Below are 18,545 nucleotides of genomic sequence, written 5' to 3'. Positions count from 1 at the left end.
ATTCGGGAGTTTCATGAAGTGGGTTTCCATGGCCGAGCAGCCGCACATAAGCCTAAGATCACCATGTGCAATGCCAAGCGTCGGCTGGAGTGACGTAAAGCCCGCCACCATTGGACTCTGGAGCAGTGGAAACACGTTCTCTGGAGTGATGAATCACACTTCACTATCTGGCATTCTGATGGACGAATCTGGGAAGGTTCTAGGAAATCCCTTAAAAAATATAAAAATGTTGTCGGTAGAGCCGTTGATAGAGGGTTCTAGGAAGAACCTTCAGAGCAGCAAACTGGTGGGTCGCAGGTGTCTGAATACAAAAAAATATGAAGAAATACTCCAGTCTGAACTTAAACAACTTAAACCAGGTAGAAAGTGTGTAAGAAATTATAATGAACTTTTATAGTTGTATAACTTAATATCAGAGAAAAATATAGAGCTATTAGCAGGCTTATTTTGGTTGATTTTGTCGTCTCAAAACAGTGAGGTATTAACATTTTTCATCAAGAATATGGGAAAAATGTTCTTCTTGACAATGAAAGTGGTCTTGTTCCCTTGTCATATAATTGCTACATTTAATATGAATACAGCATTAAAAATCGTTTTCAAGATTGTATTTTGCCAATTATTTTTCGGGAGGCGAATATTTGGTCGCGACTGAGACAACCTGGTTCAATTTGGGTCCCAAGCCAAGACCAGTTGAGAAGCACTGCTTTAGAGGACAAACAGGTTCTTGGTAGAACCCTTCAGAGGGTTTTAGGCAGAACCCTTCATAGAGGGTTCAAGGTAGAACAAACCAAAGAAGTCTATATGGTAGTACATTTTTTCCCGAGTGTACACTTCATAGGCCAGACGTTCTGTTGTCAAAGCAGGGCTGAATATGTCTTACCGATGATGTCAAGCCCAAAAAGCAAAACAAAACATGTAGATGACAAAGAACAGCTTTAAGGCTTCATGGTCGACACCACTGTCCCCCGCAATGACAGGAATTATTCTGCAGAGTCGGCAAAGGGCAGCTCTAAAGAGCCTGATTCGTCCAGAGTGCTAGTCTGCAGTGTAATGCGATCGAGGCCAACGGGCATCCTGTCCCTCATCACATGGAGTGTGGGACACAGTGACAGACTGGGTGGGGTCACATCATGCAGACCGACAACGAACCAATAGAAAAGAAGAGCTTGGGGTTTTTTCTATCCCCAAACACAACACTGGAGCACTTCCTCCAACACCCTCCTCAAGCAGCAAAAGAAGGGAGGGGCATGGAGTCAGACCACCACTAGTCTCAAGACATTTCCTGCCCTGCTGAGAATAGGGTGGGGTACTTGCACTGAATACTCATAAATCTACTCTTTATTTGGGTTGGTAATTTTGCCCATTTTAGTGTCTTTTTGACTTATTACAGCTTATTTGGTCCTACACAATCATAGTTCAGCTATTGGAAATATGGTAAGCCATTATAGTGCCCTTGCTGATTTCAAAACCTAACAACAACAATGATGAAAGAAGAGAAACCGAGACAGACGGTGATGTAACACCATTTACTAGACTCATGGGGAAGGTGTGTCACGGTGTTGTGGCTGCCACTGTCTGTGCACTCGGTAGGTGCTGTCTAGAACATAAAAGGGTTCTTCGACTGTCCCCATAGGAGAACTCTTTTGGGTTCCATGTAGGACCCTTTCCACAGAGGGTTCTATATGGAACCCAAAAGGGTTCTCTCTGGAACCAAAAAAGGGGACAGACAAAAAACCCGATTGGAATTTTTTTTTCTATGAGTGTAGGCTATGCTTGCAAAATTCGTGAAACTTCCAAGGTTTTTCATAAAATCCCAGTTTAAGGATTCCGAAAATCGGGAGTGAATGAACATGAAAATAATACTTCAACTGGTAATCATTCAGCTTGGATTTCTCCAAAAACAGGGAACTTTGGGAAAGTATCCAGAATTTTGCAACCCTGCTGGCCTGCCTTCCTCCCCTAGCCCGACCACCACTGTCTCCCCCTGGACAATGGAGGCTCCAACTCTGACTCAAACCCTCACAAGGCTAATGGGGCGTGCCCTGATAAGGTCCACACAGATAAATAAGTGCAATAAAACCATGAGGAAATGTCACTGCTGACAAGTTCAGGGCTCAGAGATGATTATCTTAACCTTTTAGCATAAAGACCCAGGAGGGGAAAATACAGTTAAAATATCTCAAAATTTTTGCTGATGGATGAATCTGCAGCCTGGCTATGAGCAGATTACAGGGTGCCTTTTGTAAACAGAAAGGAATGCTTTGAAATTCCTAGACTACCAAATCAGTCCCGGTTGTCACAATATTTGATGTTTTACTTTTGTGAATTTCTAAATCAAATTCTTACCATTCCAAAATGCTCTTGAATGCTTTTGTCTAGAAATAGTTACAATCGTTTGCTTAGGAAGAGTTTCTCTTCTGCTTGTTGTTTAATCTCAAAGTTTGGCGATCGATGAATCCGTACTTACGTGTGGGTTTCCTTGGTCTCCATCCTGTTTGGACAACAGGATGGGGTGAGACACTGTGAGCCATTAGAGTAAGCACTAAAAGTCCATTTGCAGCCACATACATTAGTGAGAAACACACAGGAAACAGCCTTCTGAGTGTGACAATACATTGAAATGTCATGTGCATGAATGAATATAACAAATATATAATACTCCAACATGTACCGTATGATAAAATTGATGAACATATGACAGATATAGCAACAATAAGGGCACAAATTTACACTACATACTAAACACATGCATATCAACCATCATCATATGGTCACATAAATAGCACATAGACATCCTCAGATTAATTATGCATATTGTTGTAATCATAATCTGACAAAGCAATGAAAATACCACTACATGACATTCATATAATTTGGGAATTGACACAAAATGTGTCTATATGTAAACATTTTCAGTAGGCTATGAAGTATTAATAGACAATGACTTCACAGTAAGACACCAATACAGTAGACATACAAAATGGACCGAATCTAAACTTAAAATGTGCACAACGAATGCAATCATGTATTTCCTCAAGACTTGGGTTAAACTAACCAAGGCTATTGTTCGTCATTACACTTTGCCTAACTAGGCTGCGTTGTACATTTCCTTGTACATTACGTCCAATGTCTTAAGACACACATCTCTTGTCATGAATATTGCTCAGTCTTTGCGCCCCAGAGAAACAGCTCATATGACACTTTTCACTGCTGTTTGTCCCTCGGAGAACGTTTTCCTTTAGCAGGAATGCAAGACGACTGACTACAGTCCCCGTGATCTTTCACGGAGCAACAAGGGCTGGAAGTGAATAGACCTTTCATCACGTCCACCATTCTATTTGTATCACTGTTGTCATCTTACACTAAACGTACCCGAGGAGGCTGCCCCAACATTTCGTACAGTTTGAATGAAATGGTGCTTAAAACAGCATGACAAAGGCCATTGCGCGTCCGTTTTCAGTCTGCTCAGTTGACCGTGCGACGAGCAAACAATGAGAAACTATATATCTACCACTAATCTCATGGGCTTTGGTATTTAAGTCTAGCGCTGAGGCCTTACATGGTGCACGGCCCACTATCTCCCTTAGTCATGATTTAGAAGAGCATTCAGAGGGATGTGAGCCGCAAAGAAGCAATGTGACCTTGCATGCAGGAGTTCCAATGGGAGTCTGTGGCTCCTGCCGTGCCATTACGTTACCCTGGCGCAAAGCAGCCCTGGCTAGGAGTGGAAGTGAGAATGGGAGTATAACAAATTTAATAAGATAAATTGTGTTTGGTTAACAGCGAACGCCTGATTGGGAGACCACAGGGGCACTAAGGCAATCATGCCCTTCACAAAACACCGTACACTCAAAGTGACATGAATGAACAGAAAGCAGGAGTGACAAAGATGCTTCCTCAAAACAGGCCAATGATCATGTCAGACTGTCACAATAGGCAAACTGTTTTTAGCGACCAGACAAAAAACACTCAACTCACCCTCACTTTCAAATCGCCCTTGAAAGTGTTCAATGAGAGAGATACTGTTACTCGTACAATTTATAGAACACTTACTTCTATCCGAAGTCTCATGAGAGAAATGGAGTCTCAAAGATCTCCTAGTCAAACTGACATAAGTGATATTCCAGTCAGACAAATTCTTGAACTTGGGTATTAATTGTTGCTTCTGCACCAAATGTGTAAGTAAATCTCATTAGCATCATATTGTATAATGTTCAAGTCAAGATGGCTCAGGTTTTTTCCAATCATGATAAAAGCTGAACCATCCCTTCAAACGTTGGATAATGACATTTATGGTGAAGACAAACAAGAAACAACCAATAGCTGCACTTTAGTTGAATCATTGAACATAGATATAAATGTATCAAAGCCTTGTTCGTTGACACAGTGATCTCTGTTTTCAGAGGCCATACCTTCCTCCAGAGGTGTCGGCCACATAAAGCACTAGCTGAGATCAACATTTCTTTGTTGTATGTTTCTGTAACGCTGTAATTCAAAGGACTCTAAACAAAACTGTCCAGCCAACTGAAAGAATGCATGGTTTCTATGGAGACCTCCCCTGCGAAAAAAAATATCTGGGGGGGGGGGACTAGTTGCTGTGCTGGGAAAACACAAACAGCAACACAAAATCATCCAAACCCTTGGAGTTGTTACCAGTGAAAACCAGTGGAAGCGAAAGTACAAAGGGCCTGTTGCACAGTATGTTGAAACATGTTTACCACTATTTGTTAAAAAACATAATGAAATGTCTAGTGAGGCCTGTTTAGTAGCTTTGTACGGCTACTCTACATGTATTACAGCTATGTATCTATGATCTATCTATGTACCAGATATGCAGCTATGTATCTATTATCTATCTATGTACCGGATATACAGATATGTATATATTCTCTATCTATGTACCATATATGCAGCTATGTATCTATGATCTATCTATGTACCAGATATGCAGCTATGTATCTATGATCTATCTATGTACCAGATATGCAGCTATGTATCTATTATCTATCTATGTACCAGATATGCAGCTATGTATCTATGATCTATCTATGTACCAGATATGCAGCTATGTATCTATTATCTATCTATGTACCAGATATGCAGCTATGTATCTATTCTCTATCTATGTACCAGATATGCAGCTATGTATCTATGATCTATCTATGTACCAGATATGCAGCTATGTATCTATGATCTATCTATGTACCAGATATGCAGCTATGTATCTATTATCTATCTATGTACCAGATATGCAGCTATGTATCTATTCTCTATCTATGTACCAGATATGCAGCTATGTATCTATTATCTATCTATGTACCAGATATGCAGCTATGTATCTATTCTCTATCTATGTACCGGATATGCAGCTATGTATCTATTATCTATCTATGTACCGGATATGCAGCTATGTATCTATTCTCTATCTATGTACCAGATATGCAGTTATGTATCTATTCTCTATCTATGTACCGGATATGCAGCTATGTATCTATGATCTATCTATGTACCAGATATGCAGCTATGTATCTATGATCTATCTATGTACCAGATATGCAGCTATGTATCTATTCTCTATCTATGTACCGGATATGCAGCTATGTATCTATGATCTATCTATGTACCAGATATGCAGCTATGTATCTATGATCTATCTATGTACCGGATATGCAGCTATGTATCTATTCTCTATCTATGTACCGGATATGCAGCTATGTATCTATTATCTATCTATGTACCGGATATGCAGCTATGAATCTATTCTCTATCTATGTACCAGATATGCAGTTATGTATCTATTATCTATCTATGTACCAGATATGCAGCTATGTATCTATGATCTATCTATGTACCAGATATGCAGCTATGTATCTATTATCTATCTATGTACCGGATATGCAGCTATGTATCTATGATCTATCTATGTACCAGATATGCAGCTATGTATCTATTCATCTATCTATGTACCAGATATGCAGCTATGTATCTATGATCTATCTAGGCATCAGATATGCAGCTATGGCTAGCTGCCCTGGGCTGTGTAAGCTAGCCTGCTCATTAGCCTCAAATGTGTCTGTGCGCTAACCCTCGACGACATGACCCACACCACACTGCCACACTCCCCTATGCTGTACGAGGTCTGCCCCCAAGGCTACGTTTGAATGTGTGTCACTGTGATTGAAAAATGACAGAGGGGGACTGGGACACCACTGGCTGGCATGACTGGCTTGATGATTACACTTGTGGGCTGACTGGGATGAGACAACTTCTATTGTCCTTTTAAGAGTGTTGGAATATTGTTTAATACTGTAAGTGTTATACTATTTATACTGTATCTAATCATGTGTTTATACGATTGGAATACACCAAATGGATGTTGAGAAGAAGAAAAGGAGGACCCATGCAGAGAAGAGAGGATAGGGAGGATGAACAAGGAGGAGTGGAGAGATGGCAGGGAGCAGATCAGTCGTCATGACTGGAATGTGAGAGAGGTAGAGGCTGAGGCATGAGAGAGGCTGAATAAAATAAGAGCACGATCTAAGCCTATCTGCTCTCCCAAGAGCTTCTCCATGGAATCTCAATACTTGGAAGGTCCGGCACATATTGAAAATGTAAATGTAAATGAATGGCACATGGTTGGCCATTAGCAGTGGGAAGAACAGTCTGTGTATCTGTCAGCTTACGACTTAGAAGGGAAATGAAGAAGGATTTGTGTTGGTTAGTTTTGTACGTTTATCATGGTCTGGTAAAGATTTGTTTTTGCAAACAAATCATTAAAAGACAAAATTAGGGATGTGCATGTTATTCGAATATTGAATTATTCAAAAACATGAACGTATGAGTAGTCATTTGTGACATTAATACATACAAGTATGTACCATGACATACCATAAACTCAATGTAGTTTTTATGACGTGCACAGTGCGCTCCCCATAAAAAGGGGGTAGCCTCCAAGTATTGTTTATGTTGGCCAATCAAAGCGGCTCAATGTGTAGCAAGTGGAGTGAGAGTTCACTAATGCAATGCAAGATGGAATAAAATTACGGAATGAAAAGTTCGCTAAATGAGTAGGCTACAACCAGCAACCAACAGTTAGGTTGTTGTTTTATCTGAATGGGGTTGGGGAGAATGCACAGCATGTGGCCTCAATTAGCCTAGCTAACTATAGTACTAGCTTCTCTAGGCTGCACCAGTCAAGACAGGCACTGTTATATGGGATGATAAATAACATGGTGGCTGCTACAAGTTAGCTAGCCTTGGCTGTAGCCGAGTTGCCATGGTGCTCTCTCTCCCTCCGTCTGCTTGCTCCCATCTCAAACACACCAACGCGAGTGATTCATGCCAGAATCAAGCCCTGTGAAGCTACTGATGCCTCTCAGCATGTCACCTAACGTCTCCCTAGCGCCATAAAACACCGCCATGAATTAACATGGACAGTCAATGGAGACAAAAAAAAAGTATAGGCGTCAACCTGCCTACACGTTCCCGTCACGTTCATGTCACGTGACACGCTCACGTCATATAGACAGTGGTCTCATCGTGTACACGTTACACTTACATGGCACGTGTCAGTTTACATGTACGTTTTTATTGAAGATCTCACCATGAACGCATTACAAACGTCTTCATGATGTCTGCATGTACATGCTTTTAAAATCGTTTTTAATTGGCAGTGCAATCTAATCCATTTAATTTGTCGGCAAAATAGGCCTATCACCTCTATACAAAAATATATGTATAAATATATATATAGGTCAGTTAGGATCACTACTTAACTTTAAGAATGTGAAATGTCAGAATCATTTATTTCAGCTTTTATTTCTTTCATCACATTCCCAGTGGTCAGAAGTGTACATACACTCAATTAGTATTTGTTAGCATTGCCTTTAAATTGTTTAATTTGGGTCAAACATTTTGGGTAGCCTTCCACAAGCTTCCCACAATAAGTTGGGTGAATTTTGGCGCATTCTTCCTGACAGAGCTGGTGTAACTGAGTCAGGTTTGTAGAGGCCTATCACACTTTAGCGACTCCTGTGGTGGGCCGGGCGCATGCTAAATTCGGTCACCAGTTATACAGTGTTTCCTCCGACACATTGGTGCAGTGGGTTTACGGGTTAAGCGAGCAGTGTGTCAAGAAGCAGTGCAGCTTTGCAGGCTTGCGTTTCGGAGGACGCATGACTCTCGACCTTCGCCTCTCTCTCTCGGCCTTACGGGAGTTGCAGCGATGGGACAAGACTGTAACTACCAATAGGGAAGAAAAAGTGGTAAGAAGTTTAAAAAAGCAAGATAAAAAAATATTCCATTGTGCAAAATCACAATTACATAAGCTGTCCAGGTGGCTGGTCTCAGACAATCCCGCAGGTGAAGAAGGCGGATGTGGAGGTCCTGGGTTGGCGTGGTTACACGTGGTCTGAGGTTGTGACGTCGATTGGACACACTACCAAATTCTCTAAAATTACGTTGGAGGCGGCATATGGTGGAGAACTGAACATTCAATTATCTGGCAATAGATCTGGCATGCCAATTGCACACTCCCTCAAAACTTGAGACATCTGAAGCATTTTAGAGTGGCCTTTATTGTCCCCAGCACAAGATGCACCTGTGTAATGATCATGCTGTTTAATCAGCTTCTTGATATGTCACACCTGTCATGTGGATGGATTATCTTGTCAAGGGAGAAATGTTCACTAACAGGAACGTAAACAAATCTGTACATACAATTTGGAAAGAAATAAGCTTTTTGTGAGTATGGCAAATTTCTCCAGCTCATGGAACATGGCACCAACACTTTACATGTTGCGTTTATATTTTAGTTCAGTGTAAATTGCTGTTCATTGTCTATTTAAGAGCAAGAGAGAGGAGGAAGAGATAGACGAGTTGTCAGCAGTTTTGCGTGAATTCCAAGAAGGGAACAGTGAAATATCAACCGCAGTTTAGGCTATCCTTATCAATAAGTGGTTTGACAGATTTAGATAAATCACTCATATTAAAATGTAGGCCTAGTGTCAACATAACCATCCATTGCTTCACTAAAATTAATCAACGGCTGAAAGGCTATGGATGTGTTTCTATTTTCTAATGGTTGTCAATTTCATCTTCATATAGCCTATATCACAGCTGTCTCTATATCTTCCCCTTAATTGATATGATAGGCTACATTGATTTAGCATTATCCTATAGTGTAAACTCATTTTTGATATCCAACAGAAAGGATTTGAAGCTAAGACTTGGTGTTTTGGGGAGGAAAGGAGAAATGTGATTTGCTTATGTCTGAGAGAGATGGCTGCAGACGGCTTTGATTGATGGTCCTTTTAGGTGGGTGGGTGTGCGTGTACGAGTTTGCTAATTCTCTCTATGTCCATTCAGAAAGTTTCCTAAAATAGGCCTAACCTGTCTGGACTTAAATCTCTTTAATCAAAACTCCCAACTCTGGGGTCCAGAGAAACTGTACATGCCAGTGATGCTTATCATTAAATAAACAACGTTCTACTATGCCTCATAGCCTGGCTATAACCACTTCTTAATCAAGGCTATAACCACTTGATCAAAAGTTGGAATTTCAGTAACATAATAATGAAGATGTTGATTTGAGGAGAGAAAAAGATGGCAACTATATATAGGCTAGATATAGTGGGGCAAAAAAAGAATTTAGTCAGCCACCAATTGTGCAAGTTCTCCCACTTAAAAAGATGAGAGAGGCCTGTAATTTTCATCGTAGGTACACTTCAACTATGACAGACAAAATGAGAAAAAAAATCCAGAAAATCACATTGTAGGATTTTAATGAATTTATTTGCAAATTATGGTGGAAAATAAGTATTTGGTCAATAACAAAAGTTTCTCAATACTTTGTTATATACCCTTTGTTGGCAATGACAGAGGTCAAACGTTTTCTGTAAGTCTTCACAAGGTTTTCACACACTGTTGCTGGTATTTTGGCCCATTCCTCCATGCAGATCTCCTCTAGAGCAGTGATGTTTTGGGGCTGTTGCTGGGCAACACAGACTTTCAACTCCCTCCAAAGATTGTCTATGGGGTTGAGATCTGGAGACTGGCTAGGCCACTTCAGGACCTTGAAATGCTTCTTACGAAGCCACTCCTTCGTTGCCCAGGCGGTGTATTTGGGATCATTGTCATGCTGAAAGACCCAGCCACGTTTCATCTTCACTGCCCTTGCTGATGGAAGGAGGTTTTCAATCAAAATCTCACAATACATGGCCCCATTCATTCTTTCCTTTACACAGATCAGTCGTCCTGGTCCCTTTGCAGAAAAATAGCCCCAAAGCATGATGTTTCCACCCCCATGCTTCACAGTAGGTATGGTGTTCTTTGGATGCAACTCAGCATTCTTTGTTCTCCAAACACGACAAGTTGAGTTTTTACCAAAAAGTTATATTTTGGTTTCATCTGACCATATGACATTCTCCCAATCTTCTTCTGGATCATCCAAATGCTCTCTAGCAAGCTTCAGACGGGCCTGGACATGTACTGGCTTAAGCAGGGGGACACGTCTGGCACTGCAGGATTTGAGTCCCTGGTGGCGTAGTGTGTTACTGATGGTAGGCTTTGTTACTTTGGTCCCAGCTCTCTGCAGGTCATTCACTAGGTCCCCCCGTGTGGTTCTGGGATTTTTGCTCACCGTTCTTGTGATCATTTTAACCCCACGGGGTGAGATTGTGTGGAGCACCAGATCGAGGGAGATTATCAGTGGTCTTGTATGTCTTCCATTTCCTAATCATTTCTCCCACAGTTGATTTCTTCAAACCAAGCTGCTTACCAATTGCAGAGTCAGTCTTCCCAGCCTGGTGCAGGTCTACAATTTTGTTTCTGGTGTCCTTTGACAGCTCTTTGGTCTTGGCCATAGTGGAGTTTGGAGTGTGACTGTTTGAGGTTGTGGACAGGTGTCTTTTATACTGATAACAAGTTCAAACAGGTGCCATTAATACAGGTAATGAGTGAAGGTCAGAGGAGCCTATTAAAGAAGAAGTTACAGGTCTGTGAGAGCCAGAAATCTTGCCTGTTTGTAGGTGACCAAATACTTGTTTTCCACCATAATTTGTAAATAAATTCATTAAAAATCCTACAATGTGATTTTCTGGATTTTTTTTTCTCATTTTGTCTGTCATAGTTGAAGTGTACCTATGATGAAAATCACAGGCCTCTCTCATCTTTTTAAGTGAGAGAACTTGTACAATTTGTGGCTGACTAAATACTTTTTTGGCCCCACTGTATATTGTAGATAGGGCTACAGTGGATTGATGCATGATTACTACTGGAGTGCATCGTTGCCATGGTGTTTACATCAAATGTCCCAACAACAATAAAAAACGGAATAGGCAGTTGCCAGCAGTAGGCCTACCATGTAAAAGGAAGACAGCTTTGTTTGAACCTAAAATATATTTTTTAAAGTAGAATAGAAATTCTGAGTAGACCCTCCGGCAGTTGAGAGGCTTACAGAATTATAATAGCCTGCCGATGAACAATATAGCTCAATACTATTTTTAACCTAAAATAGACCAGAGCCTATCATGGGCAGAACAAGCAAGGTGGGCAAAGCCAAGCATGAGCTAGAGAGATCCTATTGGCACATTCTAGCATTTATTTGCATATGTCCGTAGGGGAACGCCTCATCTGGGAAGTGAGTGTGGGCAATATCTAAATTCGCCCTTGCACTCCTTCTAAACTATGCCATTTTGGAGGGGGAGGGGACAAAGGGCAAAGTCTGCAAAACATAGTCTACTCTGTTTGTTACAGATTCTAGTTTTGGAAACAGAAAACCGCATTGAGATCAAATGTTTAATCAAGGAGAAAATTTGCAGAATGTCGGCCAAAATCAATCTCGCCCCATCTTCCCCCCCACTGCCGGCCACTGGGATTCCTTTCATCACCATATTTAGTAGTGAGTGGACACGCCAACCGGATGCTTCACATTTATACAACCGGTGAAATATCTGTCTCATTGTTCTATCTGTGGGTGTAGTGTTTGTAACGCAAGATGGAGGAGAGGCTGTCTCTTGTCGGAGATCACATTTATTTTGGGAGATTGTAAAATATTACATTTTCATTCAAGACAGGATAAATATATTGTTTCAGGTGATAATAAAACACGTTTTGTTAAGTTACTTCTTCCTCAACTTGTTTCTCCAACTTTATAGCAAGTCAAGCTAGCTTGCACAGCAGAGCAGCTAGCTAGCTAAAAGCTAGGCTATCTTGAAGATACCACTAGTAGCTAGCGACCTCCACCTAATAAAAATAACAAATTTTAAAGTCCTTACCGTCACAATAAACTTAAATCGGAGGCAACAGTCATATAATCTAATTGACTTAAAAGCCCATGTGCATTATTTAACATGACTATTAAAATAGTACTAACTTATAGGAATCGGTAATTGTTGCAAGATGCTAGCTATCCCATAAAGCCATTGCCAAAAACCAAATGTTTCTCTTCTTCTGTGGTTTGGTAACTTCCTGTTCTTCTACGGACTCTGGCTGGACTGAAGACGACGCAATGTTTGGAGAATTGCGTCGTCTGGCAACAAAGTCTTCAACCACAAGGGGGCATTGCGATTCCACTGCGTTGTGTACATCCCTATTGAAATAGATGACATCCGGTGCAACGTAACTGAGTGCTTATGAGTAATGTGACACCTCGTGTCAACCAGATGCATCAAACTCTTTGCGTTCCGGCAGAAGTCATTCATTGTCAATGCAGCAGTCCGTAATGCTACCTTGGGGATGCTACACCAGGCTGCTGCGCTGTGTTCTGTGTTCCTGCATGCATTCAATCTTTTAAACTGTGTGTTGCTTTACCGTGCGGTGGTACAATCGGAAGTACACACACTTACTCCAACTAGCTAGCTTTTAGCTAGTCGAAAAGCGAAGCACACGTGCATCAAGTACGAAAAATGCAGGCTAGACATCCAGCAAAACAAAACGCATATGCATCTATCTGGTGGACATCAGGCGTGAACGAGGCTTCCGATGTTCAATGGTAGGCAACAGCATAAGACACAGGGGTCACGTAGACGTTAGCCAGGTGGTGGTAGTATCGCGACAAGTCAGTCAGAAATTCAATGGTAGGCGACAGTAGCTCATTCGGCTCTTTTCACCCACAATACTCACCACCCCCTCTGCAGCTGCAGCAATAGGGTGCCAGCCTCTCTCGCTCGCTCAGCAGTACTTAACAAAAACACATGTATTTCGAATATCCGGACATCCAAACAAAAATGTAAGATACTATTCGAATAGTGAAACTCCCATCCCTAGACAAAATCAACTCAAATTGGATTTAAACGGAGATGTTTCTCAAGTCCATGGCTCCATGATGGATATCAAACATGCACTCTGTATGGTACGTGTATGTTGCACTATATTCTCGTATAACACAGTTTTACTCACTTCCTCTTTCAGAGGAGCCTACTGCGTAATTTCAACTTAAATTCATACACTTGTGCTCTACTTTACTACTGGCACCTTCAAAACGTGGAACAATAAACACAAATCTTAATATCAATCAATAAAATAGGTCTACATGACCAATTGGTATGTATAAACAATAGCATTCTTGAGGATGTTGAAGTATGTCAGGTGAAACGAAGGTGATGGATAGTCACATGGAAGCAATGTGGGCTATGAAAAAGAAGAAGAATCATTGTAACAATTCTGCAACATCACTGTAACATTGTAATATTAGTGGGCTCTTAGGCCTGCAACAATGGAAGATGGTCATGGTCCCCTATTGCCCATTGTATTTTCATGTATACTTTTTATATTTTGTTAATCTCACTGTAAGTCAGTCATGGATACTTAAGGATATATGGAAATGTACAGAATGGTTACATGGAGGAAAGTGTGGGAGATCGTGCTTTTTCAATTTCAGTCAAGGGGAGGGTTTAGTATTATTATTTTTAAATCTAGTCCAGGGGAGGGTCATGTAATTTGTAATTGAGGAAATTTCAATATTTCTCAGTGTTTTAGAATGAGATGCTTGTCAGGCTAAATATCCATGTGTGCCAGATGCCACCCCTCATCTCTGATTCTCCGCTGGGCACTCAATATCAAGTGTGCCTATAGGCTATTTAGTGTGGTCTCAATCAAATGATCCATAGCCTATAGGCTATGAAGTGCATGCTCAGAGACACAAAGAGCAAAGTTACATTTCTAAGATAGCTGCTGGTATGGTGTAAATACAACTAGGCTGTATTACACACTCTAATGGATATTCCAACCCTGAGCCCATGCCTGCTCTGCTCTTGCTGATCAAAAACTGCCTAACCAATGTCTGTGCTGTGTAGGGCTACGGTGGCAGTTCAGGAAGAGAGTCAAAAGCTTCTTCCGAAAATAATACTTTATTAGGCCTAGTCCAAAAAAATGCACTTGCTCGTGGACTAGCCTATCACCTACATGTGTGTTATGTTCAGTTTGAGGAGAGCGCAGAGATGAGAAGGAGCACCTGAGGTCAACTTTGATAGCTTGCTACTACTATAATTCATTTTTATTAAAAACAACATGTGTCTTGCCCATGATGGTTGAAATGAATTATGCCTACTCGAATGAATTTGCCTACTTTCAGCACCATGAGCTGTCCATTTACAATTGATTGTGCCACAGCTGCTGCTTCAAGTTTCTTGAATCTGGTTTATTGTGAGGCCATCAAATCTGATAAACACATCTTCATTTTAATTAGACTTTACAAACAATGAGAGTGCTTTGTGATGGAGCCTATTTTTTCCTATATAAGAAATAAGTAGTAGGCCTACTTGTTTGACAGACGAAATTAGGCAATAGGCTGCTATATCCAGGTAGGCCAAATTTTTTGAAGTATCATGCTCAAATTCCGAATTATTTCTCAGAATGAATTACTTGCAAACAGGGTCAGCTTCGTTACAAACAAGTCACACTTACTTGGCATTGGCGAAATATGATAAGATGACCACAGGCCTATCTTTCTGTCCATTAGCCTATTAAAAAAGATTCAGCTAATGCGTAAAACGACGTAGCATTGCATGAAATGTTTATTAAAAGGCTATTTTTTCTTGGACCTGCAAATAAAATCATAGATTCGTGCAATGCTTTTACTATAAAGGAGACCTTTCCATTCTTATTCTTGTCCACGTTGGTCTGCGAACCCACAACCTTCTGTCCCGCAGTCTTGTGTGCTAGCAAAATTCCTGCACTGCCATGTAATGCTTACAGGATGAAGAACAGTTTCTAAAACTGCATTTCGAAGGCTCTGGTCTGTCCAATTATTGAGGGTAACGGTATATATGTTCTCTACTAACCACTTACTTTGTATAGAAGGGGTCACTTTTTTTTTTTTTTTTCAAGCGTTCGGGGACGGTTTAGATTATATACATTTGCTAAAGGGAGAGCCATCCATTTTCATTTCAGAGAGGTCCGATTTTCTCCATGTAACCCTTATTGTAAATAACGTTCACTCCCGTAGTCAGCCATAATGACAAAGTAATGACATGTTTCCTATAACACCTTTCTGTGTCCATGTAGGCTACACTAAAGCAGCCGCATCAGCTCACTCAGCCATGTTGGAACAGCCCATTTCTGTCAACACGGGAGAAAATGAAAACACGGCTCCTACACATGCACGCCCCGGTTCCTACACATGCATGCGCACCCACCACTCACACAATTAAAGGCAGGCACGGCTGGCTGGTACCGTTGTCTGGCGCTCCCTCCTATTTCCAAATAGCACGACATTCACACCACTGGACTATGACATTCAGGATCCCCCATATGCGGCGCGCTATTCAGGAACATGCGCAGCATGCATCACACATTCCCCATATTGATCCCCCAAAAGACAAACTGAGCCTAAATCGATAGGTCATTTTACAAATAGTTGCTATGGTTGACCATTAAAATCCACGGTAGGCTAATTACACGTGCACATATAGCCGGGAGTAGTTATTCTGGACACATGTTTTATTTCACAGAAATCCCCAGCTGTTGTTAAGAGGATATTCCTTACATAGACTGCCGATTGACCATGCGGCTTTGCCCTGTCTAGATATAGGTCCAGTATTTTACAGCATAGGCGCACATTTTTAAAAAGCCTTGATGTCTTGCCCAACACTGAGCACTGAAGAGAGGACAAATAAATGCGATGCAAGTTGAAGTCAATAACATGACATTATCTTTTGTCTGCATATTGGCGATGTTTTAAGGTTCACTATTATCAAAATATTAACTTCGGCTATTAAACATCCTTTCTTCACTGTTTCGAAAAAATCAATACCTCATTTCATCCCCCCAAAAGACCGACATTGCAATTAGCTCGCCTACATATTCTTTCCCTTTTGCAGGTGTGGCAATCGGGGCGAAATCGTTCAAATTGAGCCAGAACATTCATTGTCAGTGCATAAAATACCCTAGTCTATACAATAATAATAGGCTACATGCAGTTAAGTCAAACGTCTACTTACTCCATGTTTCACCACCGTCCCGTTTCACCAACTCTGCTGTGTTCGACTGAAATGTGTATTTTGCCTTTAATATCAAGAGGAGTAGTCTTCCTCAGTAGCCCACTACCATCAATTTCGGTCTACGGACCCCCTCCCCTTCATTCAGAGCTGCAAAGTCGAGAAATCGGCAGTCCCTCCCCTGTAGCTGGCTTTGGTGGGGAGCAACGCGCTTACAGCAAATTTGCCAAAAGACTACCCTTTAAATCAGGGCCCAAATAATGATTTGCCTTTGCTAATGGGTTCAAAATAACTTCTATACTTTCCACATCCGTGCTCCCACCATTCCCTGTTTTAGGATGATTTCTTTTGTTCCATTTCTGAGCTCATACCGCGCAATGCTGTATCATCTGTTCGCAGCTAGCGCGAGTTAGGTGAGGCGTTACGCCCCCACATGGATAGAAAATAAGAAAATAGTGTAGGCATAGAATCGATTTAGCTCTGCTAGAATTCTCACACTGGACAGGGCACGTCAATGAATGTATTATTTAGAAGACTCGTGTTATTTAATGAGACTAATAGGATCTCAACTTCTATAAGCAATATGTTCATGCTCACTGCAGATACCTAAGTCTGGGTATCAGTCTTTTTAGCTATTCCACTCCTTGAATGGAATAGTTGAACTGAGATGGCAACCAGGCTAGCAGATACCTTTCCCATAGCCTAATATTGGCTTCATGACAACTGTTAAACATACATTATGCAACCCACTGTATGATGTGTATCCTAGGCTGTATACCTGTTAGCCTAAAGCATTTAAAGTAGGCCCTAACAGAAAACTAAGGAATTGTACCATCATTGAGTGGGCTATTAAGAGCTTTTCTCCCTTAGTGTAAAATGCACTCAAAATAACATTTGATTTGAGTCAATTGTGCATTATAGAGAGTTATGTGTGCCGCCTTAAGCCACAACTAACAGTACCAGTCAAAAGTTTGGACAAATCTACTCATTGAAAGTTTTTTTTTTTTTTTTTTTTTTTTTTACAATTTTCTACATTGTAGAATAATAGTGAAGACATCAAAACTATGAAATAACACATATGGAATCATGTAGTAACCAAAAAAGTGTTAAATCAAAATACAGTGGCAAGAAAAGGTATGTGAACCCTTTGGAATGACCTGGACTTCTGCATAAATTGGTCATAAAATGTGATCTGATCACAACAATAGACAAAAACAGTCTGCTTAAATTAATAACACACAAACAATTATACGTTTTCATGTCTTTATTGAACACACTGTTTAAACATTCACAGAGAAGGGTGGAAAAGTATGTAGTATTCAATAACTGGTTGACCCTCATTTGGCAGCAATAAACTCCAAACTCCTATAACCAAACGTTTTCTGTATTTGCGGATTAGACCTGCACAGCGGTCAGGAGAAATGTTGTACCATTCCTCTTTACAAAACTGTTTCAGTTCAGCAATATTATGGGGATGTCTGGTGTGAACCGCTTTCTTGAGGTCATGCCACAGCATCTCAATCGGGTTGAGGTCAGGACTCTGACTGGGCCACTCCAGAAGGTGTATTTTCTTCTGTTGAAGCCATTCTGTTGTTTGTTTATTTCTGTGTTTTGGGTTGTTGTCCTATTGCATCACCCAACTTCTGTTGAGCTTCAATTGGCGGTCAGATAGCCTTACTTTCTCCTGCAAAATGTCTGGATAAACTTGTAAATTGATTTTTCCATCAATGATAGCGTCAATGATTCCGTCGATGATAGTCCATTGAGAATAAGAGCACCTCCTCACAGCTGCCCACTGCACTGAGGCTAGGAAACACTGTCACCACTGATAAATCCACGATAATCTAGAATTTCAATAAGCATTTCTCTATGGCTGGCCTTGCATTCCACCTGGCTACCCCTACCCAGGTCAACAGCTCTGCACCCCCCACAGCAACTTGCACAAGGCTCCCCCATTTCTTCTTCACCCAAATCCAGATAGCTGATGTTCTGAAAGAGCTGTGAAATCTGGACCCCTACAAATCAGCTGGGCTAAACAATCTGGACCCTCTCTTTCTAAAATGATCTGCCGAGGGTCTCACGGGTGGCACAGTGGTCCAAGACACTTCA

At 41.0% G+C, this 18,545-nt stretch overlaps 1 protein-coding gene across 3 annotated transcripts in view; it reads right to left on the bottom strand.

Annotated features, from left to right (window-relative positions):
* The window catches only part of palm1a (paralemmin 1a), a 58,226-nt gene extending 41,396 nt beyond the window's left edge, over nt 1–16,830 (bottom strand). For all 3 annotated transcript variants that reach the window (XM_046301373.1, XM_046301372.1, XM_046301374.1), the window contains exon 1: nt 16,440–16,830. In XM_046301373.1, coding sequence (XP_046157329.1) covers nt 16,440–16,444 — 5 coding nt within the window. In that variant the 5' untranslated portion in view covers nt 16,445–16,830. The remainder of the gene's footprint in view (nt 1–16,439) is intronic.
* Nucleotides 16,831–18,545: the final 1,715 nt, after the last annotated feature.

The sequence above is a fragment of the Oncorhynchus gorbuscha genome, linkage group LG15 (assembly GCF_021184085.1).
Source record: "Oncorhynchus gorbuscha isolate QuinsamMale2020 ecotype Even-year linkage group LG15, OgorEven_v1.0, whole genome shotgun sequence".
NCBI lineage: Eukaryota > Metazoa > Chordata > Actinopteri > Salmoniformes > Salmonidae > Oncorhynchus > Oncorhynchus gorbuscha.
This window is presented reverse-complemented; position numbering and strand designations above follow the sequence as displayed.